The sequence below is a fragment of the Acipenser ruthenus genome, chromosome 19 (genome assembly GCF_902713425.1).
Source record: "Acipenser ruthenus chromosome 19, fAciRut3.2 maternal haplotype, whole genome shotgun sequence".
NCBI lineage: Eukaryota > Metazoa > Chordata > Actinopteri > Acipenseriformes > Acipenseridae > Acipenser > Acipenser ruthenus.
Genome location: NC_081207.1, coordinates 4,055,699 through 4,080,744, shown reverse-complemented (window position 1 = coordinate 4,080,744; position 25,046 = coordinate 4,055,699). Strand labels below are relative to the sequence as shown.

The window sequence follows — 25,046 nt, the reverse complement described above, 5'->3', positions numbered from 1 at the left end:
GAGAGATATGGGAGAGCATGCTGCCGTAAAAAGAATGGTAAGCTGTAACTGTGAAGTATAATCACATTTGCATGTTCATTTACATGGGCATGCTATTACACTCACAACCCTTTTTTTTTTTTTTTTTTGAAGAAAAAAAATGTTTGTCAATGTGTTAAGAAGCACGCACGTAGCTGGGTTTGGTTACACGCGGTTAAGTTAGGGACAGGTCCTCCACGCTGGTTGACGTCGCTGAGAATGTTTAGCACCGCCTTTGCGGACCCTCTTTCCTTGACGTGGCTCGTTGTTTAGTATGCTTGGCACTTCCTGGTGAACGCAGGCAGGAAATCGAAGGCATTTTGAAATCAAAACAAGATTACAAGAAACATCAGAAATACACTTTACTCTTTAACAAATCGGAGCTTTCAGTAAACCGTTATCTCCGTGTTTGTATTGCAGAGGAGTATTTGAGGACAAGGGACAGTGTCGCGATTTTGAATCACTATAGACGGAGGGAACTGCGTTGCACGAAAATGAGCTCAAAATGGTTAAAATAAAATCAAAACCTCCAAATATCCGAATGAAAGTCTTTATCTGTGCAGCTTTTATTGCGACGAGCTCAAAAAGGTAGTCCGAAACTTGGCAACAAATTGTTAGAAACACGTTTTGATTTGGATGAAACTTAACGCCACGTCACACGTTTGACAGCCTGCTCAATAGCCTATACCGCTACGCGTGTGCTACTGGATTACGTTAATAATATTGCCCTTTTTTCTAGATTTTTTTAGAATAAGCAATTCGTATTCAGTTTGCTAATGGTGGCTGATCTATAATATCAGTTGCTAGCAGGAGACTAATGCTTTCTCGGTTTTGTACTTTGCGATTCTTTTTTTAAATGCTTTTGTTCAAGCATTGTCTCTTTTAATACAATCAAGCAGGAAACATATATTTTTAAACAAACATGACGGCTTCAAACTGGGGTTTGATCATGAACGTGGTCAACAGTATCGTGGGAGTGAGTGTGCTGACCATGCCGTTTTGCTTCAAGCAGGTGAGTATATTCACTTTGAATTCAGAAAGCATATTTTGTTCTGCATCTGGGAGACCTAGTTTGGAGGGACACTTTGGCCTACTTGACAACATTCTAAGGACTGTTTTAAGAATGTTTAAGGATTTTTTTTTTTTTACAATTAGGGTGATTTGTGTGTTAAAAACACGTGACGTCAAACAGAAAACGCATTTATGTACTAGCTAGCGCGCTGTGGAGAAAGTGACACAGGGCAGGTGATTTGCATAGGTTAGATTGCTTTGCCTAAAGTAGCAGTAATGTGTTACTTTCAGTGTCATTCAAAATTCATTATGGTAGCTGCTGGCAGTCCTGAGGTCAATTATAACAGCATCTTTTGCTGAAATTATAATTGGTTACAATTGTGATCCAGTAATTACAATGACCTGTATACTAAAAAGTAACTAACAACTACACACATCAACATGCTTTTTATTGTAATTAACCAAGCCATAATCTTGGGTACAAAAACATACATACATACATACATACATACATAGTCACTGTGTTTTTTTTCAAACAAATGGGGTCACCTTAAAGATGGGGAAAAAAAACAGAGAGTAATGATCACTCAATGTAAAACATAACATGGAACTGCGATTGACTAAGCTTGAAATTGATCCATTATATGGAGTCTGTGTCCAGTGGTTAAAGAAAAGGGCTTTTAACCAGGAGGTCCCCGGTTCAAATCCTGACTGACTCGTTGTGTGACCCTGAGCAAGTCACTTAATTTTTAGGGTCTGTGCTCACTGGGCTTTCATAAAAAAAAAAGTAAGTCTGAAACTCGCCCTGTTAAATACAGATAACAAAAATCACAGAAAAGAGATGCTTTTTAGAAAAAAAACCAAAACATTTATTGTTTGTAAAAAATATTTTAGCATGGCCAGCTCAAATCTGACAGTGTACAATGAAACTTTAACATGTAGGGAACATGGAATCTTTTTTTTTAACAAATTGAATAATACATAAAGGAATTATGGCCATATATACAAAAGCAACCAAAAACAAACAAACAAACAAAAAACAGATTCATTAAAACTGTGCAAAAGAAAACAAAGAAAAAAAAAAAAAAACACATTCAAATGATTTGTCCCAGGCACTCTGATCATGTGGCACAAGATGGGGCTGTTCACTGTGGCTTGAATAGCCAGCACAGTGACGACCAGGGCAACATAACCCTAAACAGCTCTGGTCTCATGCATCTGATCCACAAACACGAAAAATAAATACATCATTATCAGAAAATAGTTCCTTGTGCCTTCGATGTTGCCATTTCTCTTATTTTGTAAAGATTTTGTGTGAATTTTTTTTTACTGCACCAAAAAGGTCTGTTTTTCAGCGCAGGAGCAACATCCCAAAACATTTGCATTCAAGGCCATCTCCTAATGTGATCATCTACCAGAAATACACAAGTAGGACCTTGTTTTACAACTCTGAATCTCCTCTTTAAGAACATAAGAAAGGTTACAAACGAGAGGAGGCCATTCGGCCCATCTTGCTCGTTTGGTTGTTAGTAGCTTATTGATCCCAGAATCTCATCAAGCAGCTTCTTGAAGGATCCCAGGGTGTCGGCTTCAACAATATTACTGGGGAGTTGGTTCCAGGCCCTCACAATTCTCTGTGTAAAAAAAGTGCCTCCTATTTTCTGCCCCTTTATCTAATCTCCATTTGTGACCCCTGGTCCTAGTTTCTTTTTTTCAGGTTGAAAAAGTCCCTTGGGATGACATTGTCTATACCTTTTAGGATTTTGAATGCTTGAATCAGATCGCCGCGTAGTCTTCTTTGTTCAAGACTGAATAGATTAAATTCTTTAAGCCTGTGTGCATATGACATGCCTTTTAAACCCGGGATAATTCTGGTCCCTCTTCTTTGCACTCTTTCTAGAGCAGCAATATCCTTTTTTTAGCGAGATGACCAGAACTGAACACAATATCCTAGATGAGGTATTGCTAGTGCATTGTAAACTTTTAACATTACTTCCCTTGGTTTAACTTCAACACTTTTTACTATAGATCCGAGCATCTTGTTGGCCTTTTTTTATAGATTCCCCACATTGCCTAGATGAAGACATTTCTGAGTCAACATAAACTCCTAGGTATTTTTCATAGATTCCTTCTTCAATTTCAGTATCTCCCATATGATATTTATAATGCACATTTTTATTGCCTGCTTGCAGTCTTACACTTTTCTCTATTAAATGTCATTTGCCATGTGTCTGCCTAGTTCTGAATGTTGTCTAGATCATTTTGAATGACCTTTGCTGCTGCAACGGTGTTTGCCACTCCTCCTATTTTTGTGTCGTCTGCAAATTTAACAAGTTTGCTTACTATACCAGGATCTGTAATTAATGTAGATTAGGAATAGCAGAGGACATAATACTGATCCCTGTGGTACACCACTGGTTGCCTCGCTCCATTTTGAGGTTTCTCCTCTAATCAGTACTTTCTGTTTTCTACATGTTAACCACTCCCTAATCCATGTGCATGCATTTCCTTGAATCTGTACTGCGCTCAGTTTGAGAATTAATCTTTTATGCGGGACTTTGTCAGATGCTTTCTGGAAATCTAAATAAACCATGTCATATGCTTTGCAGTTATCCATTGTCGATGTTGCATCCTCAAAAAAATCAATCAGGTTAGTTAGACACGATCTCTCTTTCCTAAAACCATGCTGACTGTCTCCCAGGATACTGTTACCATATAGGTAATGTTCCCATAAGTTTACATATAATATAAGTCAGGCTTATTGGTCTGAAGTTACCTGGTTCGGTTTTGTCTCCCTTTTTGTGGATCGGTATTAAGTTTGCAATTCTCCAGTCTGTCGGTACAACCCCTGTGTCAAGAGACTGTTGCATGATCTTGGTTAGCGGTTTGTAAGTAACTTCTTTCATTTCTTTGAGTACTATTGGGAGGATCTCATCCGGCCCAGGGGATTTGTTTATTTTAAGAGCGCCTAGTCCCTTTAACACTTCTGCCTCTGTTATGCTAAAGTTATTTAAAACTGGATAGGAACAGGTCGGCATGTGGGGCATGTTGTCTGTATCCTCCTTTGTAAAGACTTGTGAAAAGTAATCATTTAATATATTTGCTATTTTTTTTCTCTTCGTCTATGATTTTGCCATTTGTATCTCTTAGACATTGTACCTGCACTTTGAATGTTCTCTTGCTGTTATAATAAACTTTTTGGAATTGACCTTTCTAACTGGCTTTGTTTTTGGTCTCTTTTAAACGCTCTGTAAAGTGCCTTTTTTCTCTGAATATTTTATTAATTGATCTTTTAAACCATTTGGGCAATTTTGTTTTAGATTTAGATTTGTCTACTTTTGGGATGTAATTGTTTTGCGCCTCTAGTACTACATTTTAAAAAAAACAGCCATCCTTTTTAGGTGGATGTTTTCTCTATTTTACTCCTATCTACTTCTATTAGTCTCTGTTTCATACTTTCATAGCTTGCCTTTTCTAAAATTGTCTTTAGTCATTACTTTTGGGGTTTTAAAAAGCACTTCAAATGAGACTATGGTGTGGTTCCTGGGCTTCAGGTTTATTATTGATGTATAGCGCTACCCCTCTGCCTCTTTTGTCCTGCCTGTCTTTCCTATACAGTGTATACCCATAATATTATATTCGTCTCCATCACTCTCGGATAACACCTATCGCATCGTAGTTACTTGTCAGTGCAGTAGCTTCAAGCTCCAAGCAGGGCAGGGCTAAAAAGAGTTTAAGAAATAGGTTGCCGGCGGGATATTTAACATTTGGCGGACCCTAAAAAGTTAAATTCCTTGTGCTCCGTCTTTCAGGTGAGACGTAGTTGTAAGTGACTCTGCAGCTGATGCATAGTTCTCACACCCTAGCCTGTAAGGCGTCTGCTTGTGTTCTATTTTTTTTTTTTTTTTTTAAAGAAAATGTTTTGTACTTAATGGGTTAAGAAGCGTGCACGTAGCTGGATTTGGATACACGTGGTTAATTTAGGGACAGGTCCTCCGCGCTGGTGGAAGTCGCTGAAAATGTTTAGCATCGCCTTTGCGGACCCTCTTGCCTTGACGTGGCTCGTTGTTTAGTATGCTTGGCATTTCCTGGTAAACGCAGGAAACAAATAATAATATAAAAATTGTGCAGGTGAAGGTTCAGCTATAGTTACAATGACGTTGCAATTGTAATTAATTACACAATTACAATGTAATTGACCCCAGACCTGGCTGCTGGTTACATTGGCAACGTATGCCTGATTTCTGGATTGGCACTCCTGAGACTATGAGGGTGTATTGTGTCAAAGTGATAATAAATAACTTGGCATGTATGTGACTGTTATTAAACTGGAGTGGCTGAGCTGTTGAGATCCATTAGAGTGCCTGTGTGCGAGTGTCACAGTGGTGATTGCCCGTCTCTCTCCCTGCAGTGTGGCATGGTCCTGGGGGCTCTCCTGCTCCTCTTCTGTGCCTGGATGACCCATCAGTCCTGCATGTTCCTGGTGCACGCTGCCAGCAGCAGCAAGCGCAGGACCTACGCAGGACTTGGTAAGAACAATCGCTTTAAACGTGAGCCAGAGATCTGTAGAAGGGCATTTGATAGAAGATACCCCCCTCCCCTCCCCTCTTTTAATGGTTTCTGTCTTTGTCACCCCGACCCCTGCAACCAAACCAGAAACACCTCAATGCAAACCATGAACTGGAAAACCACTCTATGCAAAATGTTAAGTTTATTCATATTTTTTTCATTTTATTATTTTATCTGCAGCCTACCTTGCATATGGAAAAGCTGGAAAAATGCTTGTGGAAATGAGGTAAGCGTTATTTATTTATTTTTTTATATAACTAATGGCCTGTCGGATCGTGTGGCACACGATTGGAAAGAATACTGAAGTCCTCAGCACTAATATGATAAACTGCGTTTGCTGTAATCTAACAGTGTATGACTTTTCTGTATTTTTCAGCATGATCGGGCTGATGTTGGGCACCTGCATTGCTTTCTATGTTGTCATTGCAGAATTGGGCTCCAGTTTCTTTGCCCGGTTACTGGGGCTTCAGGTAAGTGCTGGTTCCAGGACATCCTTAGCGGTCCATTTATTCAGAGTGTGTCAGGCGCGTTAGGTCCAATTTATTTTCACACGTGCAGTTTATTTTAGACGCAAGTGTTTTTGTTCTCAGTAAAACAGGTTTAAAAGGCACTGCATATCAACAGGACCCTCAGTACTGCATCTCCAGCCCCACCCCACCCCTTGTTCGCTGTATTTTTCACATACCTCTTCACAGTAGTGCATACCGATAAATCATCTCCTGATCACTCGTTTTATCACCAAACCCCTCAATAATGCGATCCATGTTATTACTATAACATCTAAAAAAAAAGCGCTGCAAATGTCTGATATTCTTTGAGTGCTGGATGCGGAAGCAGCTATCTTGTTTGTTTATGTCCGTGTTATCTATGTGGTGTCGGGGCTATCTGTATTCATGAGATACGCACCCTTTTTTTTTTTTCGGCTTCTCTCGGCTCCTATCGGTCCCACTCGGCCATTGAATGGTTTTCTCGGCTTTTTCCGGAGAAAAAACGACTAGAGACCTGTTTTTTATGTCTTTTTGATGATGTCAGACAGGGTCCAACATTGGGCCGGAAAGGGTTAACCTAAAGTAGTACCAGATGTCATGCTCTAAAATCAACATGCATGTGTTTCTTTTAAAACTGCACATAATGAAAGTGGAAAATGACTAAGATTTATAGAATTATTTTGTTAGCTGCAGTTGCTTTAACTGTCCCTGCTGCTGCTTCCAGGTGACTGGTGGTTTCCGTGTGGTCCTGCTCATTGTAGTGTCCCTCTTCATCGTCCTGCCGCTGAGTCTTCAGAGAAACATGATGTCCTCCATCCAGTCTTTCTCTGCCATGGCCCTCATGTTCTACACACTCTTCATGTTTGTAGTGAGTATCTGCTGAGTCAAGCACAGCATACAGACTCGTCTCCCGTTTAACACTAAAGTGTGGGGGTGTTTGGCCTCTTTATGTTGTGCTGCAGACACCAGAACAGACCACAAGCACTGCCACCCGCACAAAAATAACGCAACACATTAAAAAAATTAAACAAACCATTGCTTGTTTAATTTTGGGGTTAGGGCTGGAGTTGGGAAGAAACTGCTAATGTGTCGCCTTTCGATCCCCAAATGGTGCCGAAGTTTGGTGTTAAAAAGCTGGTCCTCAGTAACTGTGAGGTGTGGTTCCTACATCAAACTGAATCTCATAACAAACCACATGTACAATATGTGGCTTCACTCATATTTGAGTTGTCTCATCCCAGTAACTACTTCCACCATGAAAGCTGACAGCACTAGCCTCTTGAATTTGTAACCCCCATAAGGTTTCATAGTGAAACATTCTGCCCTTTTATTAGTTGTAGTGCTATTCAGACTGCCCCTCTCATTGCATGGTTTAAATTTGTATTTCTAAGACATTTTCTTCAAAGTTAATGTACTTCATTATAAATGAGGACTGTCCACTCTGTTGGTTCTTGGGAACTAGACGAGTGTGAGAGCTTCATTTGAGGCCACGGTTTGTTTAAAATTAATGACTCAGGGATGGAAATAAGATTCCTATTACATAGCAGTTTCGCCCATTCCAGGTTTTACTACCAGCTTGATTAGCCACAGTGTATGATAACAGGCTCAAGTATCGTATTAAACTGGCAGATGAGGAATGGATCAAACTGCTATGCAACGGGAGTCTTATTTCCATCCCTCTGACTGAAACAGTCAAAGAGCATTTATTAGAAAAAAAAAAATTGAACTAAAACTTGATATCTGGGCAGTGAAAGGGTTACTAAAGCAAACAGCAGGAAGGTAGGACAAATCAAACCTTTCAAATCCTTCTGATTGGGCATGAACGGTATCTCAAGTTCACCTTTCACCTCTTCTACAAGGAAGCCTGCCAGTGCCATGGAAAGGATGACTCCAGGGCGGGCACAGTCACTCAAGAACACCGTTCATAACATTGAGATTAATATTGTCCATGATGTGTTTCCTCTTTACACCGCTACCTTCTAGATAGTGTTGTCTTCACTCCGTTACGGGATTATCCGTGGCTCTTGGGTGGAGAAAGTGCACTTGTGGCGCGTCTCTGGTGTCATTCAGTGCCTGCCTATAATTGCGACTACCTTCTGCTGCCATCCGTAAGTAAACTGAAAACAAAGCAGATCCATGTCCCGCAGTTCCATCTTGGTGTGGCAGGGCAGGGCAGGGCAGGGCATGGCATTCACCCCCCTCTTCGCATTTTCATATGGGACTGCTCCTGACTGTTGGGGTTGTGGTGGTTTGTGTGACCGTTATGGGGCAGGCTCTGTAGCAAATGCCATGTTAAAAGAAACTGGAGGATTTTTTGAGGGACACATTGAAAAAAAATCAATTGGAAAGGATGAATACAGGAAAAGCAGGTAAACAGAAAATCATCAAACAGAAGCTAGAAGCAGTTTTGCAAAATCCTCGTCTTAAAAACGGAAAAGCTGTAATTTCAATACAGAGCCCTTCTGCTTAAACTGCAGCAGTTTTCGGTGGAGACACTCGATGACAGTATTAATGTATTGATTCAGTTTGCCCTTTTGAAATGGCTGAAAATCAGATTCAATATTTGGGATGCTCACACAATAGATTTATGGAAAATAAATCTGCTTTGGTGGGGAAACAAAAATTGCAAAAGAAAAAAAAAAAAAGCCTGATCCCCAGTTTGACTTGGCATTTCCTAGCGGGTCTCTGTGCCCTTCCTCCTGTGCTCCGCTCGTCCCTGAATCCATGATTGTGGAGGGAGGGGGTGCGCTGAGTTTTGACCTGTCTCTGGATGACCTGTAACCTTCCTGCTCTCCCTCAAACGCAGATGGTGCTGTCCTCCTTCAAACATGGCCTCTTCAGTGGGCAATGGATGAAGCAGGTCAGTTACGTGCGCTGGGAAGGCGTCTTTCGCTGCATCCCTATCTATGGCATGTCTTGCGCCTGTCAGTCGTAAGTACACTCATGTCTCCTGAGTTTCTGACTGGGTTGTGTCTGCTATAGCAGACCTGCTGAGCTCTTCTGTAGTCAAATGTGCACATAGTCCTTCACCTCCAGCCGTGCCGCGTTTTTTAAAGGTGTCTCAAATACAAGCGATATCTAAAATAGTCAAATCTTGGAGGCGCACAGGGAGCCTGAAGTTAATGTGACCTTGTTGCTTGGTCCTTTATCTCCTTGAGTAGAACAGAGAAGGAAAAGCCTCCCCTCCCCTCCCCTCCCCATCCAACTCCACCCAATCGTGCATCTCATTTGTGTTAGCATGCTGTGGAAATTATTGAAACTCTTTTACCTAAAGCATTGTACGTAAACCTTGGGATTTGTGTCTTTTTTTTGAATGTTTGGATGCAGAAATGTAAACGCTAAAGGCACACAACAAACTTTTAATTGGCTGCAATTTAAAAATGAAAGAAAAAAGAAAACCACTCCCATTTAAGTTTAATGTCTCCATTTCGAAGCTCTCTAATGCAGAGCAACTAGTATTTCTCATCAGACATTTTTAACCAGCAAGGTTTGAAAAGCTTTTAAAAGCGATCAAAGAAATCCTGTACGGTACTCGTTCCTCACCTCATAAGTTATTCATCGTTTTGTTTTTATCATGTTTTCTTGTAACCTCTCAGCCAGTGTGGGCAGGGAGCCCCTGTAAGTGAGATGTTGCATATCCGAGGGTTTCTTTGCATTAATATTTAAAATGAATGAAACCCAGCAGTTTCCACTTGGACGCAGCTTGGCTCAAGTACCTTAACGAGCTTAGTGGGCTGAAACGCTGGTCACAACACTACAGCCCTAAGCAGCCCAGCTAGTGTTTTAAGTTACAGGCACACATGAATTTCCATTTGTACGTGCAATAGATGGCCACTGCAAGTCTGTGTAGCTGCTCCATGCAGCAGCCCCCTTTTATTATTACAAACTCAGTTTTTACTGCTGTTTCAGGATGGCAGGACCTTGCCATATCCTCTTTCAATAAAAACATTAAGCGCCAGAGAAACTTTTATATAAGCTTATAAAACGTTTCATCCTCAGTTTAAAAAAAAATACTGCAGCTATAAATTTTTAATTGGCTAGAATTTTTATAAGTTGCTGCGTTGACAGATAGTGATTTTTGTCACTACTCATTTTATTATTTTTTTTTCTTCTTTCAGGTTCATTCATTTTCTTTCTTTTATATTAAAATGGGATGTATCATTTGTGGGAAAATCCTTTATAAAAAAAAAAAAAAGTAATCTACAGCTTTTTAAAATAATGTTCTTTGGTGGGGGTTTAATCACATTTTTTAATTAATGAATTCACGACATGTGAGCATTTTAAGTAGTCGATTAATCACCAATGTGTCTTATTAGTCCTGTTTAGTATGCACACAGGGTGGTTTTAAATAATAATTTATTTCAATAAAAGTGGAAAATTAACAGTATTCCTAATGGATTTCCTTCAAACTCGCGTGATTGATCGATTTATACTTTTCATTGCTCGCAGTTCAAAGAGCATACCTTGTCGGCCAGGGTTAATGTGTGATCATCTTTAACTGAAGCTTGCTTGTCTGATTCCAGGCAAGTGCTTCCTACCTACGACAGCCTGGATGAGCCGTCTGTTAAAAGAATGAGCACCATCTTCACTTCCTCGCTGAATGTCGTCACCACTTTCTACATCACTGTGAGTGTTTCAAGCCCTGCCGTTGATTTTTCTGTGACCTTTTCATTCATTTTATAGTCTTCCAAAGTGCCAGTGACGACAAACCTTTGCATGCTTCCAGAGACCTGGATATTGCTAAACAGTAAAAGGTGGCAGTGAGTGTGCAGTGGTTTCAGTATCAAGCACATTGCCTTTTAATGCTCTTGTTAGTAACGGTGCTGTTGTGAGATGCGCGATGGAATGGCACGCTTCAGATTTTGTTATCTCAAGTGGTTTAGATCATTAAAATACCCCTGTGTGCTGTGAATATTGCAATCCTGCAGTTAAATGACTTCTGGTGTACCGTTTAGATACATTTGGTGCATTGATATTTAGTACACAAGACACCATGAGACCCCTACATACTAATATGACTTGTAATGGTAACTTTTAACATCTAGGCTACACTGCCTTCCCATCAAGCTCTTTAATTAGAGGCAACAGGGATGAGAATTTAAAGGCTAATTTAAAGGGGAGGGGGGTGGAATCAATTAGTCTTGTGGTTCCCAATAAACTGGCAGTCTCTTGTCAAATTTAGCACAAATCAGCTTTTATTCTCAAAAGTACGAATGAAAGCATTCAATTTTTTTTTCTCTCGCGTGGCTTAATCTAGGTCATCTTTGAAATGAGATGCTGCATTTTTCTGATTTTCAGCAAGCCTTTATTTGTCCTTGCTGTGTTCTTCTGTACCCTTGTATGCACTGCTGGTTCAAGGTACGTGCATTGTATTTAACATGCAGTCTTGGTCCTTGTGAGAATTCTAGAACATGGGAAAATAGCTAATGCAGTTCAGTAACACACAAGGGTGCACTAAACTGTAAATGCAAGGGCAAGACCTACCTTTTTCTTAAAGCAGTTTGTACAAGGAGGAATGGTGTAAATGTTTAATGTTTCTCTAAATGCATTACTTTAATTGTTTTCTTTTTAATGTACAGCTTTTAGTTTGGCCTTTAGTGCTCTTAATTGCTTTGTGCCTCTGCTACAGATCATTTCCAGTGTGATGTCTCTCTGTATTCTCTTTAGTGCCAATAGCTTTTACCAATTAGAACCAAGGGCAGGCAAGTTCTGTGCAAGAGACCTAACATCTTTACTTGCTGTGTGATTTTAGGAATCAAACATGCCTGCTATGAGGGTTAATCCATTTCAGCATGCATGAGTATTAACAAGATTGCTTTTACAATATTGTGCAGTTTAGGACCAGGTCAGCAACAAAGCACTGCCTGGAGATAATAGTTCAATACTTAAAAATATATGCTGTTTTTAATGAATTAATCATTATTATTTGACCTTGTCTTAAGTGCCCTTGTGGTTTGGGGTAGCTACATGGTGATTATCTAGCAGGTAATGACTTCTGTGGATGATGTCAATGTTATTATAAAAGAGTTTATGCATGAAGACAAAAAGGCAGTCCAAAAATGTTCAGGTAATGTCTAACATGCTGTCCATGAAGCCTGATAGTGCTTCTGCTTTATGTGTTATAATGTACTAATAGTAATGCATGTGCTGATAAACATATTGATTTTGTATCCCTTCCCCAGGTGGGATTCTTTGGCTATGTGAGTTTCACGGAGGACATTGCTGGGAATGTGCTGATGAATTTCCCCTCCAATCTGGTGACAGAGATGATCCGAGTGGGCTTCATGATGTCTGTAGCTGTGGGCTTCCCCATGATGATCCTGCCCTGCCGACAAGCCATCAACACCATGCTCTTTGAGCAGCAGGTACGTGACACCCAGAACTGCAGGAGCAAAGTGTGGAAAATATGTTTTCTCTGATTTTGTTTGTCTTTTTGTGCAATATAATAGACCACACACACACACACCCACCCCAAAACATGTGCAATAGTCCTGTTAAACTTTGAAGGTAAGGGAACCGAGTTTGGAGTGACTGACATGTGCTTCTCTCTCTGCAGCAGAAAGATGGCACCTTCGCGGCAGGAGGTTACATGCCACCCCTCCGGTTTAAAATGATCACCCTTGCCATTGTATTCGGCACCATGGTGTGCGGGATCCTCATCCCCAACGGTGAGGGTTTGAATATTCTTTTTATCTTGTAATAATTCCTTGAAGATGGGGAATTGCATCCCAAGCGGTTAAGCTTTGAAAATATGAATATGAATGGTGTGTGTGTGTGTTTTTTATTTTCCCTGATTTCCAGTGGAGACAATCCTGGGACTGACTGGAGCCACCATGGGCAGCCTCATCTGCTTCATCTGCCCAGCCCTCATCTACAAAAAGATTCACAAGAATGGTCTGTCTGCTCAGGTTAGTAAGGGAACTGAGGCTCATTCGACCAGAAATACTGCAAACATACGAATGTAAAATCATGTGCTCAAAAGACTGTACAATTCACCCGTGTGGGTTTATCAGCATAAAATAGAATTTGTAAAAGGGAAGGAAGCTAAAGTACTGGTGATCTGCAGGGATGGAAATAACACCCATTGCATAGCAGTTTCCCCCATTGCAGGTTTTACTACAAGCTTGATTAGCCCCATTGTATAGGTAACAAGCTCAGGTGTGTCATTTGATTTATAGTAAAACCAGGAATGGATCAAACTGCTATGCAGTGGGAGTCTTATTTTCATCCCTGATCTGAGAGAGAATAAATCCAGCACAGTATTGAGAACTTAGATCTGGGGGTCTGAAAGCCAGCACATTCAGTGTAGAACACATTACTGGGGATCTGTGAGCTAGCAAATTCACTATAGTGCAGAGAATTGGGGATCTAGAGCCAGCACAGTCATATAGTCCTGGGGTTCTTAGACCCAGCAAGTGCAGTGCAGATAACTTCGTAATGGAGAATGTTAAAGCCTCACTCAATACTGGGATCTGAGAAGTCAGTGCGATTTAAAACTACACTGTTGGGTTAGACAGCTAGAAATCCCAAACCTGTGAGCAGAATGGACTGATACCATGGGGTTTCAGGAAGGCTGAAGCTAAACGAAAATAAATAAATAGCCTTTTCACTACTTCTGAACAGTAAGATAATAGAAAAATCCCCGGACTTGTACAAAGCGAGCGCTCCGGTTTCCTACGCTGGCAGCCTGGCGATCCCCCAGACAGACGGGACACACTCTGAGCCTTGAACAGGCATCCTGTCGCTCGCCACCAGAGAAGAAATAATGGAAAGCGGTTTGTTTTGAAAGGAAAAAGTGAGGGGTGTAATTACAGGAAGGGCTTCCTGCTGATTCACTGATACTCCTTCCTGGGGCGGGGGGACGGAGGTCTTGCCAGACTGGAAGTGACTATCCATTCCAGATCTCTGCCAAAGAGTCTAGGAATGATTTATAGAGTTCTAAAGGGTTTGGAACACCGGTAAACACACAGGGAAGTGACGCTTGATAAACTTTTATATCAAAAGAATAAATACATTCCCTGTATAGACAATAACACGGTTCTAGTCTTTCATAATGTTATTAAATGGTAGTACCGCACCACTCTAGCTGTAGCTGTGATATATATCATTTTTAGCTAATTCAATTCTAACTATATGAATACATGTTTTCCAGCCTTGTCCTTCTTGTAACCGGTTTTATTAATGATAGGTATGTTCTTACATATTGAAACTTCAAGAACAAACACAATCCACAAACCCCATATTTTCGGATTTATCGTTAGCTGGTGTAACAATGTAGTCATCTTAGGTGTTCCATTTTATATTTGTGTACATGTTAAATACTTAGAATTATTTAATATGAAACACTAATTTGACAAGCATACTTTCAACAATGGACTTGCTTAAATATAAAGGTAACATTTTAACGAATTAATTAAATCGAAACAATTTAACATTCTGAATCCATGACCAGCTTTGCCATATGAAGCTCGAATTCGAAATGTGTGTTTCTTGATCCAACCAGAAGCAATCTATCTACGTGGCATGATAAATAACACAATTATTGCAAGTCAGTCTTTTAAAATAGATTGGCCATTTTGTTGTACTACACAGTACTGTGTGTTCTATCTTCTCATCTGTGTTCGAGATGTGCAACAGTTTTTGTGTCGGAGAATGATGGGAGGGCAGCAGTGTTTATTCAGAGGGTCAGGTTTTTTTTTTGGGGGGGGGGGGGGGGCAGTGTGGGAGGGGCTGGAATGCTTCCAGGAGCTGACCAGATGTTGGTGTTGGCTGGAGAAGGGCTAACTCCCTGCCAGTGCGAGGCTGCTCTTGCCAGACAGCTGCTCTGTCTGTCAGTGACTGGCAGGGACCCAGGGCCAGCCCTGTAGAGTTTGAGAATGGTGGAAAGGACGACAAGAAAGGCATTACTCCACTCTAAATTAGCTTTTATTTGAAATCGGTGAAGACCTTGGTGGAAAATGCAAGTCCGACTGCTGCTATTTAGTTTTTCTTTAATTGGATTCATTTTTCTGCATCACTTCCATTATTCACACTCCTGCTCATTTTCTGACCTCTCTGATTTATCTTCTTCCCACCAGGGTTGGGGTTAATTCCCTGTTTTTCAATTCCAATTCCTTTTTAAAATCAATTCCCAATTCCAGTTCCTTCAAATGAATATTTGTGAGACATCATAATTGTTGTTTTTGTTCAACTGCATTCATTTGAAGCCAATTTTGATGACTAACAGACTTCAAGATAAGTAATTTAGTGCCACTGTGAGAAGCTCATTTTGACAGAATAGTGCTAATTGCAATTTTGATCAGTGATGTGTTCGAATTGATTAAAAGGTAGTGGAAATTGGAATTTGGTTTAAAAGGGAATTTGAATTGAAAAACAGGAATTGATACCCAACCCTTTGATAGTCAAATTACAGCTGCAGCCCAGGTGTCTGTTTTTGGTGGAGGGCAGGGGGTGGGGACCTATTTTTTTGGTTGCAGATCCATATCCCCTTTATTTTTATTTATTTATTTATTTTTTGGATTAACCCTGATCATTTTTGGCAGGTACACAGAGACGTGGCCTAAAATGTTGTTTTCTCGACTGAACAAAGCCTGTGCAGCCCAGTCGTTCATTCCATCGTAAGCCTGTCATGTTACTGTGAGCTGTGCCTGATCAGACTAAAATCTGACCCACCTGACAGTGAAAAATCAGATGACTGATGTCTGATCAGAACTGACTTGTCAGATGTCTGGAAAGTTGGACCATGCTTTTCAGATAAATAAATGTAAAAAAAAGTCAACCAATGAGAATTCAACATCAATCATTTCTTTCAATCCTGCTTTCCAGAATAATTAAGCCACATAGTTGACATTTTTTTTGTTAACATGTGTCAGACCATGTAAATTGTTTTGACTGAATCTGAGAAGTCATTTCTTGCAGATGATTGGATCAGACGTGACGCATCAGAGTAACCTGACCATGTAAACCCTTGAGCAGGAGAGCACCTTCTGCATTTTGTGTATCCCATGTGCTTGTATACATTTAGTTTACACATTTGTTTTTTGTAGCTGTGAACCTGGAAATATTTGATATAGCAAGCATTTTGTATCTCAGATTGTATCTGTTTTTATTCTTGGTGCTCATGCGTGACTGACAGACATTCATCAGTCTCAGTTTTATTTTTATTCTCTGCACCTTGGATTGCTTGTGCATGTCGGGGCAGCCTATCAATTCCTAAGTGTGGCACTGCATGCGTCAACATGCCCCTGTCTGTGTGTGTTTTGCAGCTTGTGCTGTGGGTAGGGCTGGGGATCCTGCTGATCAGCACGGTCACAACGCTGTCAATGTCCGCGAGCGTGCCGGTCAAGCTGGAGCCTGCTTCTGTGCTGGAGGAGCTGCCATTGAAGGAACAGAACGGGGAGGCGCTTCTGGAACAGGGCAAGATCTCCGGTAAGGTCCGGGACTGGGGTGGGACGTGGGCGTGGCTGCTGTGTGGCAAGCGAGAGGCTGAATAAGAAAAGCTGTTCTTACAAGCGTATTACAAAGTCACTAGCTGCCCACTAGTGTGACAAACTGGTGTGTTCTATGTCCATGTTTATGGTGGCTCCCCAAGTTACTCCATGGGTAACCAATGCCAGCTGTTTCAGTACAGATTTAACACATGATTAAGTGCTGTAGGACTCGGTGAAGGCTTTAATTGGTTCAGTTTAATACTGTAGAGGCTGCTGGCACACAGACCTGAACAGGAGGTGCCAATGGGTGTGCTCTAATCATTGTTCTGACTGCATCTTTGAATGAAGTGGGTCTATTTGGGGCAAAGCAATCCTAATCACAACAGAAAGAAATCCTGTTCTCTACGAAACTACACCTGCAAGTGTATACAGGATGTAAATGTTAATAAAATAAAGGTGCCCCCTGCTGGCTGTTTGTTTCTGGGTCTCGCACCTCTGTCTGACTTTCACAAGAGAGGTTCCATCAGGGACGGCCCACTTCCACACCTGTTTCCTGTTTATGCCGCTGTCTGTGTGGCAGCTGTGTGGAAACCATTGAGGGTGGGTGGTGGCAGCCCTCCCTCTATCCATTTCGTTGTCCGTCAGTGTCTTGTAATATTATGTAAAGGATGTGAACCACTCTGCACGAATGCAAAGTCTGTGGCGACTGTGTCCCTTGTCTCGCAAACATCTCTTCCCTAATAAAAAAACCGTATGTTAGTATGTTCTGCATATGTGTGTAGGATTGCTATTGAAACAATTAGTATGTGTTGTACACGGTTGTGAAAGAAGACAATGGATTTCCTATTGGTGGAGAGTACCTGGCGTCAAAAATCATGCTATATCTTTTTCTGGAACTCTTGAGTCTTTTAACTGATGAAGCTGAGACAAATCTAGAAGCCATGTGAGTTTCCGTTTTTAAAAAAATAAATAAAAATAAATAAAAATCCTATAGATCAGAATGCATGTTGGTCTCAAGTTTACTACTTTCATATGTATGGGTTTAAGACTGAACCCTATGCACTGGACAGTTTACAGGGACTAGACTATGGACATAAATCATCTAGCAGTGAATATCCTTTATCAGCCTCTCTGCTTCCTTTCCAGTAAGCTACCAGTCCCTCTTCTTTCTTCTAGCCTTGTTTGCTTTTTCTTTGTGTTTGACTTGCTGGCTGATGAACGCCACAATAAGTTGCAATAAAAGAGGCAAAGCGCTTCTCTTATGCTCCCCCCCGAATGACCCTGAGATTGCAGGCGATTGTTTTGCATCCCCAGTGAAATGGTTTAATATCAGCTGAACACAGCCCCCTTGCTGAGCTGTAAAGAGCGAGCGTGGCTGTTAATGCCTGTCCCTGCGATGGATTTAATTTCCACCCCTGCTGGGCTGATGGCTGCTCAGAGACAGAGAGGGAGGCATCTGGCTGTGGGGCAGAGTTTATACATATTTTAAACAGATCCTTTTATTTATTTTTTAATCTCTTACGCACCATGGTGCCCCAGATACTTTAATCAAATTGTGTGTGTGTGTGTGTGTGTGTGTGTGTGTGTGTGTGTGTGTGTTTATATCTAGTCAAACCTCTTAAAATATGTTTTTGATCCTGTTGGCTATGTGCTGTCGTCGGGTTATAAAAGAAGGTGCAGGCCTAGCACAATTGTTTTGTGACCAATGGACACAATTAACATTAAATATTAAGGCAATACATTGACAAAGGTTGTTTTAGATGTGTTTGTACTAAAGATAATTTTCAAATATATATATTTTTAAATGTAATTTAATTGAAAGTGGTGTGTTTTTTGTTCTGGTTTAAGTCCAAAATATTCTTTGATTTGAATAATGTTTGTGTTTATGCTGCCATCTAGTGCTCAAAGGATCTTCCTTTGAATTTCTTGTGTGTTATCCCTTTACCTACAAATACAGAGTAAAGATGATTCAACATGCGAAGTCTACATTTTACAACGTCAATATTAGGAACTCATGTTCCCTGAATTCCCAGCACTTTCCTAGATTATGAAAATGAACCCTGTAACAGTGTTAAGTCTCTCCTGTATTTCTGTCTGTAATAATACATGTAAAACAACACCGAGTCTAGGTTCTTGTAACAGTTTAATCAATGGGGTTTAGAGTAATTGAACAGACCCCACAGTGTCCCTCGCTGAAGGTTTTGAGTTTGTTCTCCTGCAGTCGAGGACCCAGTTGTACAGGAGGAGGCTGTGGACGGACAGGAGAGACCCAGGCTGCCGGACGCCGGGGACGGGGAGAAGGAGCAGGTTGAGCCCCCGCAGATTAAAGGCCCTGTGGAGATCATCCCAGAGAAGAAGGGTAAACTGGAAGAAGTTCAGCTGGACAGACCCAACCCAGGTAACACTGCACTTTTACACACAGCAGTATTTGTACTTGTGCTTGCAATCGATTACGAATTGCACAATAACTACTGGAATTGGCCCCAGTTCTGCTTTGGGACACTTTTTCTAGCAAGTAGTTGGTGGTGATATTTTCAAGCTGTTTTCACTAGCTTTTGGAACAGTAGATAGGAAAAGCTGTTTGGAGAGTATCGTTGCCTAAATACACGATATGTTGCTTTCATTTTCCTCTCCCAAGGGATGGCGGTCCCAGTTGGGGAAGCCCATCGACACGAGCCTCCCATCCCTCACGATGAGGTCAGGGTGGACGTAAGGAAGGACAAAGAGGACTCGTCCGAGAAGAGGCCTCCCGCCAACCCTGACCTTAAGCAGGAGGCGGGGCTAGCTGTCAAGGAGGCGGAGCAGGGCGAGAGGAAGGAGGCGGGGCTGGGTGAGGGGGAGGCTGCAGGCGTTGTGGTGCAACAGGAGGAAGGGCAGCCAGCTGAACACGCCCAGGGGAACAACGCTCTTCAGCGGCAGCCACAGCAGGAAGGCAGGCCAGCCTACAAAGACCTCGAGGGAGCTGGAAAGCAGGAGGTGCCCCCTAGGGAAGAGGAGCACCCTGGGAAGGAGGTACAGCATGAGGGGAAGCCTGTCAACGCTGGGAAGGTACCAGAGCACCATGGAGGGAACGGTAAGTTTTTGAGAGGGCGAGCTGGTACTTTTTATCTTGAGGTTTTACATGCTGAAATACCAGTAAGGAATGTGTAATTGTGTAATGACACCTAGTTTCCATGTTTAGAAGATGGCGTTTGGTGTTTATCTCCCAAGTTAACAAATTTATAAAAGCATAGACGGTCTTCAGCATAGACAAACTGTCTCAGAGTGCAAGGCTGCAGTGCTAAAATGTCTGACTTTAACAGCTTAGTAGCTCGTTTGAGCATCATTTGGCACCTCCTGTAATACAAGAATATGCGAAGGCTTTATTTCCTAAAGGCTGTAGAGCCCTGCAGGATGGGGTGACTGTTCCTCTGTAGCCCCACGGTGCTAACCCCTGGACTCTCGTTTCAGTTGAGGGGGTCCCCGCACAGCTTGGGGAGGGCAAGGCAGTGGAGCAGAGCGACGCTGAAGGGAACAAGTTGGATGGACAGGAGGGCAAGATTGATGGTAAGGCTGAGCAGGCAGTGCTTTCTCAAAGCAGGTAGCGTGGCATGACATGACATCTAGGAGATATAAAATAAACCTCTCAACTTTTCAGCTTTTTAGATGAATGTTTGTTTTTAGCTGGTCTTGAGTCTATTGGTCCTGAGCTTTTTTCAGTCCTTATACTCTTGCTACAACACACTATCTGACTACATGGCTTAATATACTTCACACATATGCTTACATTTAAAATAAATGTATACAATGTTGTCAAGACTTGATTGAAAGGTTTATCATGAAGATACCTGGATTATTATGTAGACTTGATGTAGAATGTAGACTAGATGATGTTGAATGATGTTTTCTGGCTCCAAAACAGCTTTTCGTCAGAGTTTTCATCACACAGCATTGATGGTTGTTTGTTTCATTTAATAGCCAAAAGTAATTGCTCCTTGTTTGAATGGTCTAGAATTTCATTTAGGGGTCCTTCTTTCTGTGGAGCAGAATCAAAACCAGCGAAGGAGCAACATTAAGCCTCAATACAAACTTTCTGCTTATTTTTCCTTCTTTCTCCCTGCTTTGCAACGGAACTCCTTTCAGATGAGATTAAAAAGCTGGTAGCAGGTACGAGTCGCACACCAACAGTGTTTCATTCTGTCTGCTTCATTTTTCACTCATGTACATTATACTTATTTTGACTTCATGGTATCACCTCCCTGGTACTTTGTCCCTCTGATGTAAAGGGTTTTCATTTAGGAAATAAGCCTACTTTAAATTTTGGTTAAGGCAGGGGTATGTGATGTATGTTCTGTTACAATATACGTTTGCAGCCCAAATGTGCAAGTAGTGTCTGAAATAGTTTAGCTTTTACTTGTGAAGTCAGCCAGCCCCTACAGTATATAAAGGCAAAGTATACGCCTAACCATGTAGAAGTAGCAGAATTAAGTGGTTCAACTCCATAGACACTGTATTGGAGCATGTGTTCTGTGTGTTGTGTGTCTGGGTGAGCACTGACCCTCGCTCTCCTCCTCTCCCCCTCTGCAGAGGCAGGCCGGGCAGAGCAGCTGGAGCACGCTGTGCTCATGCAGGTCATCCAGGTGCAGCAGCAGCAGCAGAGACTGCTGGACCAGCAGGAGAAGCTGCTGGCTGTAATCCAGGAGCAGCACAAGGAGATCCATCAGCAGGACAAGCCTCCAGGTAATGAGAGACCCCCAAGGCTTCCAATGGGTCAGGTCAATTACATCTGGTAAGACCATCAGCAAATGCTGATGATCTTACCATTATTATACTGTACAACTACATGGTTCACTTTTACATGTCTTATTGCATGATTTGATATATCATTTCATCTATAGAAGACCTGATTGAGTATTGAGCATTGTGTGCAACCTTAGGTGAGCTCCAGCTTTACCTCCACCTGGACTGAAAGTTGTTTCACCCTCCACCTTTTTAAGCAATTGCAGATCAGGAAAATGAGAATTAAATTCAACCAATGGAGAACAATAGTGGAGGGGCTTTCATCCCTGACCATTTTAATGTAATTTAACAAGAATAGAGAGAGTAGCTCATCAGCTTTTATGTTTCACAAATTCTGTTTCAAAAGAAGTGAAAAGACTAACCACGTCCCCCCCCCCCCCCCCCCCCGCCCGCTTCAGGTTTGGAGGAGCAGGGAGTCCCAAGCGAAGAGAAAGCAGCACAGGAGAATCGTAACGCCCAGGGGGCTGCAGCAGCGGCAGGGTTAGAGAAAGAACCCCACCAGGAGCAGCTGCCTAGGGGTCCAGCAGAACCCCACAATCAGGCAGCCGGAGGTGATGTGAACCCCAAGGGTCCAAAACATCCAGAGGCCCCTCAAGAGGATATCAAGAATGATAAAGAGCCCAAAGTTGAGTCCAATAAGATCAGGGACACCGCAGTCAAGCACCCAAAGGAGGAGCCCAAAGTGGATATCCCAAATGCCAATGAATTGCCAGGTGGTGTTGCAGAAGGGCACAGGGAGGTTGGTGCCAGAGGAGTACCCCTGGGGCAGAAGGTTCACAAGAAGGAGCCTCCGCTCAAGGACGGGGGGGCGGGGCAACCCCAAGGCAGGCCTGAACTGCCACCACAGGAAGGGGTTGTTCAGGCGGAGAAGAGAGCCGTGCCAGATGGAGGAGTGGTGAAGCCCGTGGAACCAGAAAATAAAGAAAAACAGGACAGCGAAGTGGCAGTGCATCAACATCTCGTCAAGGAGGTGCTGAAAACTGAGGAGGAGGAGGAGCTGAATATGAAGAGGGACCAGGGCCAGGCTGTGGTGGACAAAGACCTGAAAGAACAAAACCAGGAAATGGATCTGAAGGAGCACAGAGTGAGGGAGCACAGAGAGGTAGCCAAGAAGGAAAACCACAATGACCAGCAGCAGCAGCAGCAGCATCCACAGGAGGATGTGGACAAGGGTCCTGCAGTGAAAGAGAAGCCGAACCGAGACGCGGAGATGGATCTGAAGAGAAGGAAGAGGAGAGAGCTGCAGACCGGGCAGCACCAGGAGCCTGCAGTCATGGGACTGGAGCCCCTGCTGAACCTGGGGGGGTCGGACCTCCACGCAGCACTGGAGGGACAGCTGCTGGGGGGCGCGCTGGTCCACACGCGGCAGATCAAAGAAGCCGTGACCCCAGCCGAGACCCTCGGCGAGAAACAGAGATAATCTTCAGAGAGAGGGCGAGCTTGGGGTCTGGCGGATGCTTCCATGGTGTCGGATTTGGAATTGCAACCAACATTGCAAAACCGGGATGTGCTTTAATTTCCTTACTGCATATCTGAAGACAATAATGTTCGCAGCAGAATTTTTTTTTTTTTTTTTTTTAATTATTATTTTTGGCTATTTGGCTAAATATTTTTAGGAATAGGCTACCATACCCCCTCCATTCCAATAGCAGATACAGCAAATGTTGTTGTGTGTTTTTTTTTTTTTATTATTTAATAGAAGCTAGTAAAACTTTATCTCTTCCCTCAAATGGATTTTACCTATTAAAATAATAAAGATTTATTTTATTACATTTTGATCATATGAACTAGTAAAAAAAAAACAAAAAAACAACACATTCTTGAAGCCATAACTTACTGGAGCACAGCGTTGAGGCGATGCACCTTCATCTATTTAAAGCATTCCACAGTAGTAGGAAGGTTGTGTGCCCAGTGAGTGAGCCAGCCAGTAATTTTGTCCAAGCGTTTTGCATTTTTCTTTCATTCAAACACCAGGATTAGTTTAGAATCAGGACAGATTTCATTTGCCTGCCTTCAACCACTGTCTGAACATACAGCCATGACTAACTTTTCATAAACTGGAGCCGGCTCTTCACTGAGCTTCTAAATTCTCATTGTGAAGTGGCTCAGTCGTTTTAGTGGGAGCCAGGAGATCCAGGATTTGGATTCCAGCTCTACCCATTTGATCAGTGCTCCATTCCTTTATGGGGCAAGCCACTTAAACTCTGTGCCCCCCAGTGGAAAGTATAGGAGTTGCCTCCTGGAGAAGTCAAACTTCAAACAGCTAGGCAGACTTGCCAGGGTTTCTCATCTGTTAATATTACACCTGGAATGTTAAGCGCTCTTAAATGACATTCTAAATCTTTTTGTGGCTTAACAAAAGTAGCAATGTTAATGGCCGTGTATGCGACACTTGTTTTGAGTTTTTCTAGGAAGCTACTTAAACTTAAACATCTCCCTAAAATGATTCCTGATAATTTAACAAACCAAAATCTGTTCAGTTTTCAGCTAGATCCTGTTGCTCTCTATTCTAGCTTTCACAGGCCTGTGTTGGACACAATGGATTCAGTGATAATTCACTGTTTTCAATATTCTTTTTCAATTTTTGATGTTAGTCAGATAGTGAAATAACAAGGACGAACTGCATAAGTTCTTATTTGTACATCCTAAAAAAGAACAATTCTGATGTTTTTTTTATTTTATTTAGATTTTTAACCACGACTATTAAACACTTGATAGAGCTGAATTAGGATGTGCTTCAAGAAACTCAAATTCAATGACAAAACAAACTGTTAGGGATTTTTGTATTTCTTTTATTCATTTTTGTTAACAGACGAGGAGGTACTAAAAAGGAGAAATTCGGTTATTAAAAACTCTTGTAAATATGCACACCAGGAAGTAAGAAATAAAACTTACATGTTTCACCAAAACTCTATGCTAAAATGGCTAACCTACAAACACCTGCTTCAGAGATTACTTCTATTTTGTGGGATGACCAAAAACAGATCGTGGGGCAAGTGTATATCCATTCTGCTTTCAGACTGCCAACACAGTATTTAACACGCCTGTAAAGTCTAGTGTGTTTGTGGATATGGATTTAATCTAGGCTATATTGTGTAGAGAATAGCTGTGTTTAAAATGTATTTGAACATTCCATTTTCTATTGTACTTTTTTTTTCTTTGCTGTTTTTTCTCTCCAGTGCCTTTCTGATTAACTTCGGATTCGATGTTATCAACAGTGTATTGTTATATGCCCATCGCTTTACTTGAACCAATTGTTGTTGTAACTGTTTACCCATATTGTCTGTGTTGTTACCTTGTGTGCCTTACCTAGCCTGAATTGCTGGGTACCTTAATAAAATGATTAACTAGCTTTAGAACCTGAAATTGCAACACACTTATATTTCTCTCCAGAATGTGTGTGTGTGTATGTATGTGTGTATGTGTGTGTGTATATATGTATATATGTATATATGTATATATATATATATATATATATATATATATATATATATATATATATATATATATATATATATAATAACAAGCATTAGTTAAGCCACTATTAAAAACCCACTTTAGTGTAAAATTGGTCTAATCCTTCTTTCTGTTTCAAAACGTGCCATTCTAAATTGTAGGTCCAGACCTTGTATAATATATACCAGTACGCTGATGAAGGCCCTGGGTTTAAAAAAAAAAAAACGATTTGATCATAATCGCTGCTAAATGGGTTTTAAATAAAGAAACTTGTTAAGAAGTGTAACCTCTATCA

General features: G+C 41.5%; 1 protein-coding gene across 3 annotated transcripts; it reads left to right on the top strand.

Annotated features, from left to right (window-relative positions):
• Window positions 1-207: 207 nt before the first annotated feature.
• slc38a10 (solute carrier family 38 member 10) lies at window positions 208-24,654 on the top strand. 3 transcript variants are annotated; one of them, XM_034040443.3, is made up of 17 exons: window positions 208-1,030; window positions 5,441-5,558; window positions 5,779-5,824; window positions 5,975-6,068; window positions 6,811-6,954; window positions 8,893-9,017; window positions 10,610-10,712; window positions 12,269-12,451; window positions 12,643-12,754; window positions 12,888-12,994; window positions 16,352-16,514; window positions 18,738-18,914; window positions 19,155-19,589; window positions 19,967-20,062; window positions 20,639-20,662; window positions 21,083-21,235; window positions 21,694-24,654. In XM_034040443.3, the coding sequence occupies exons 1-17, from the start codon at window positions 941-943 to the stop codon at window positions 22,713-22,715; spliced, it is 3,192 nt and encodes a 1,063-aa protein (XP_033896334.3). In that variant the 5' UTR covers window positions 208-940; the 3' UTR covers window positions 22,716-24,654. The 3 variants fall into 3 exon arrangements, with proteins under 3 accessions (XP_033896334.3, XP_033896336.3, XP_033896337.3); XM_034040445.3 differs by lacking the exon at window positions 8,893-9,017 and adding an exon at window positions 8,070-8,194; XM_034040446.3 differs by lacking the exon at window positions 20,639-20,662.
• The last annotated feature ends 392 nt before the right edge of the window (window positions 24,655-25,046 follow it).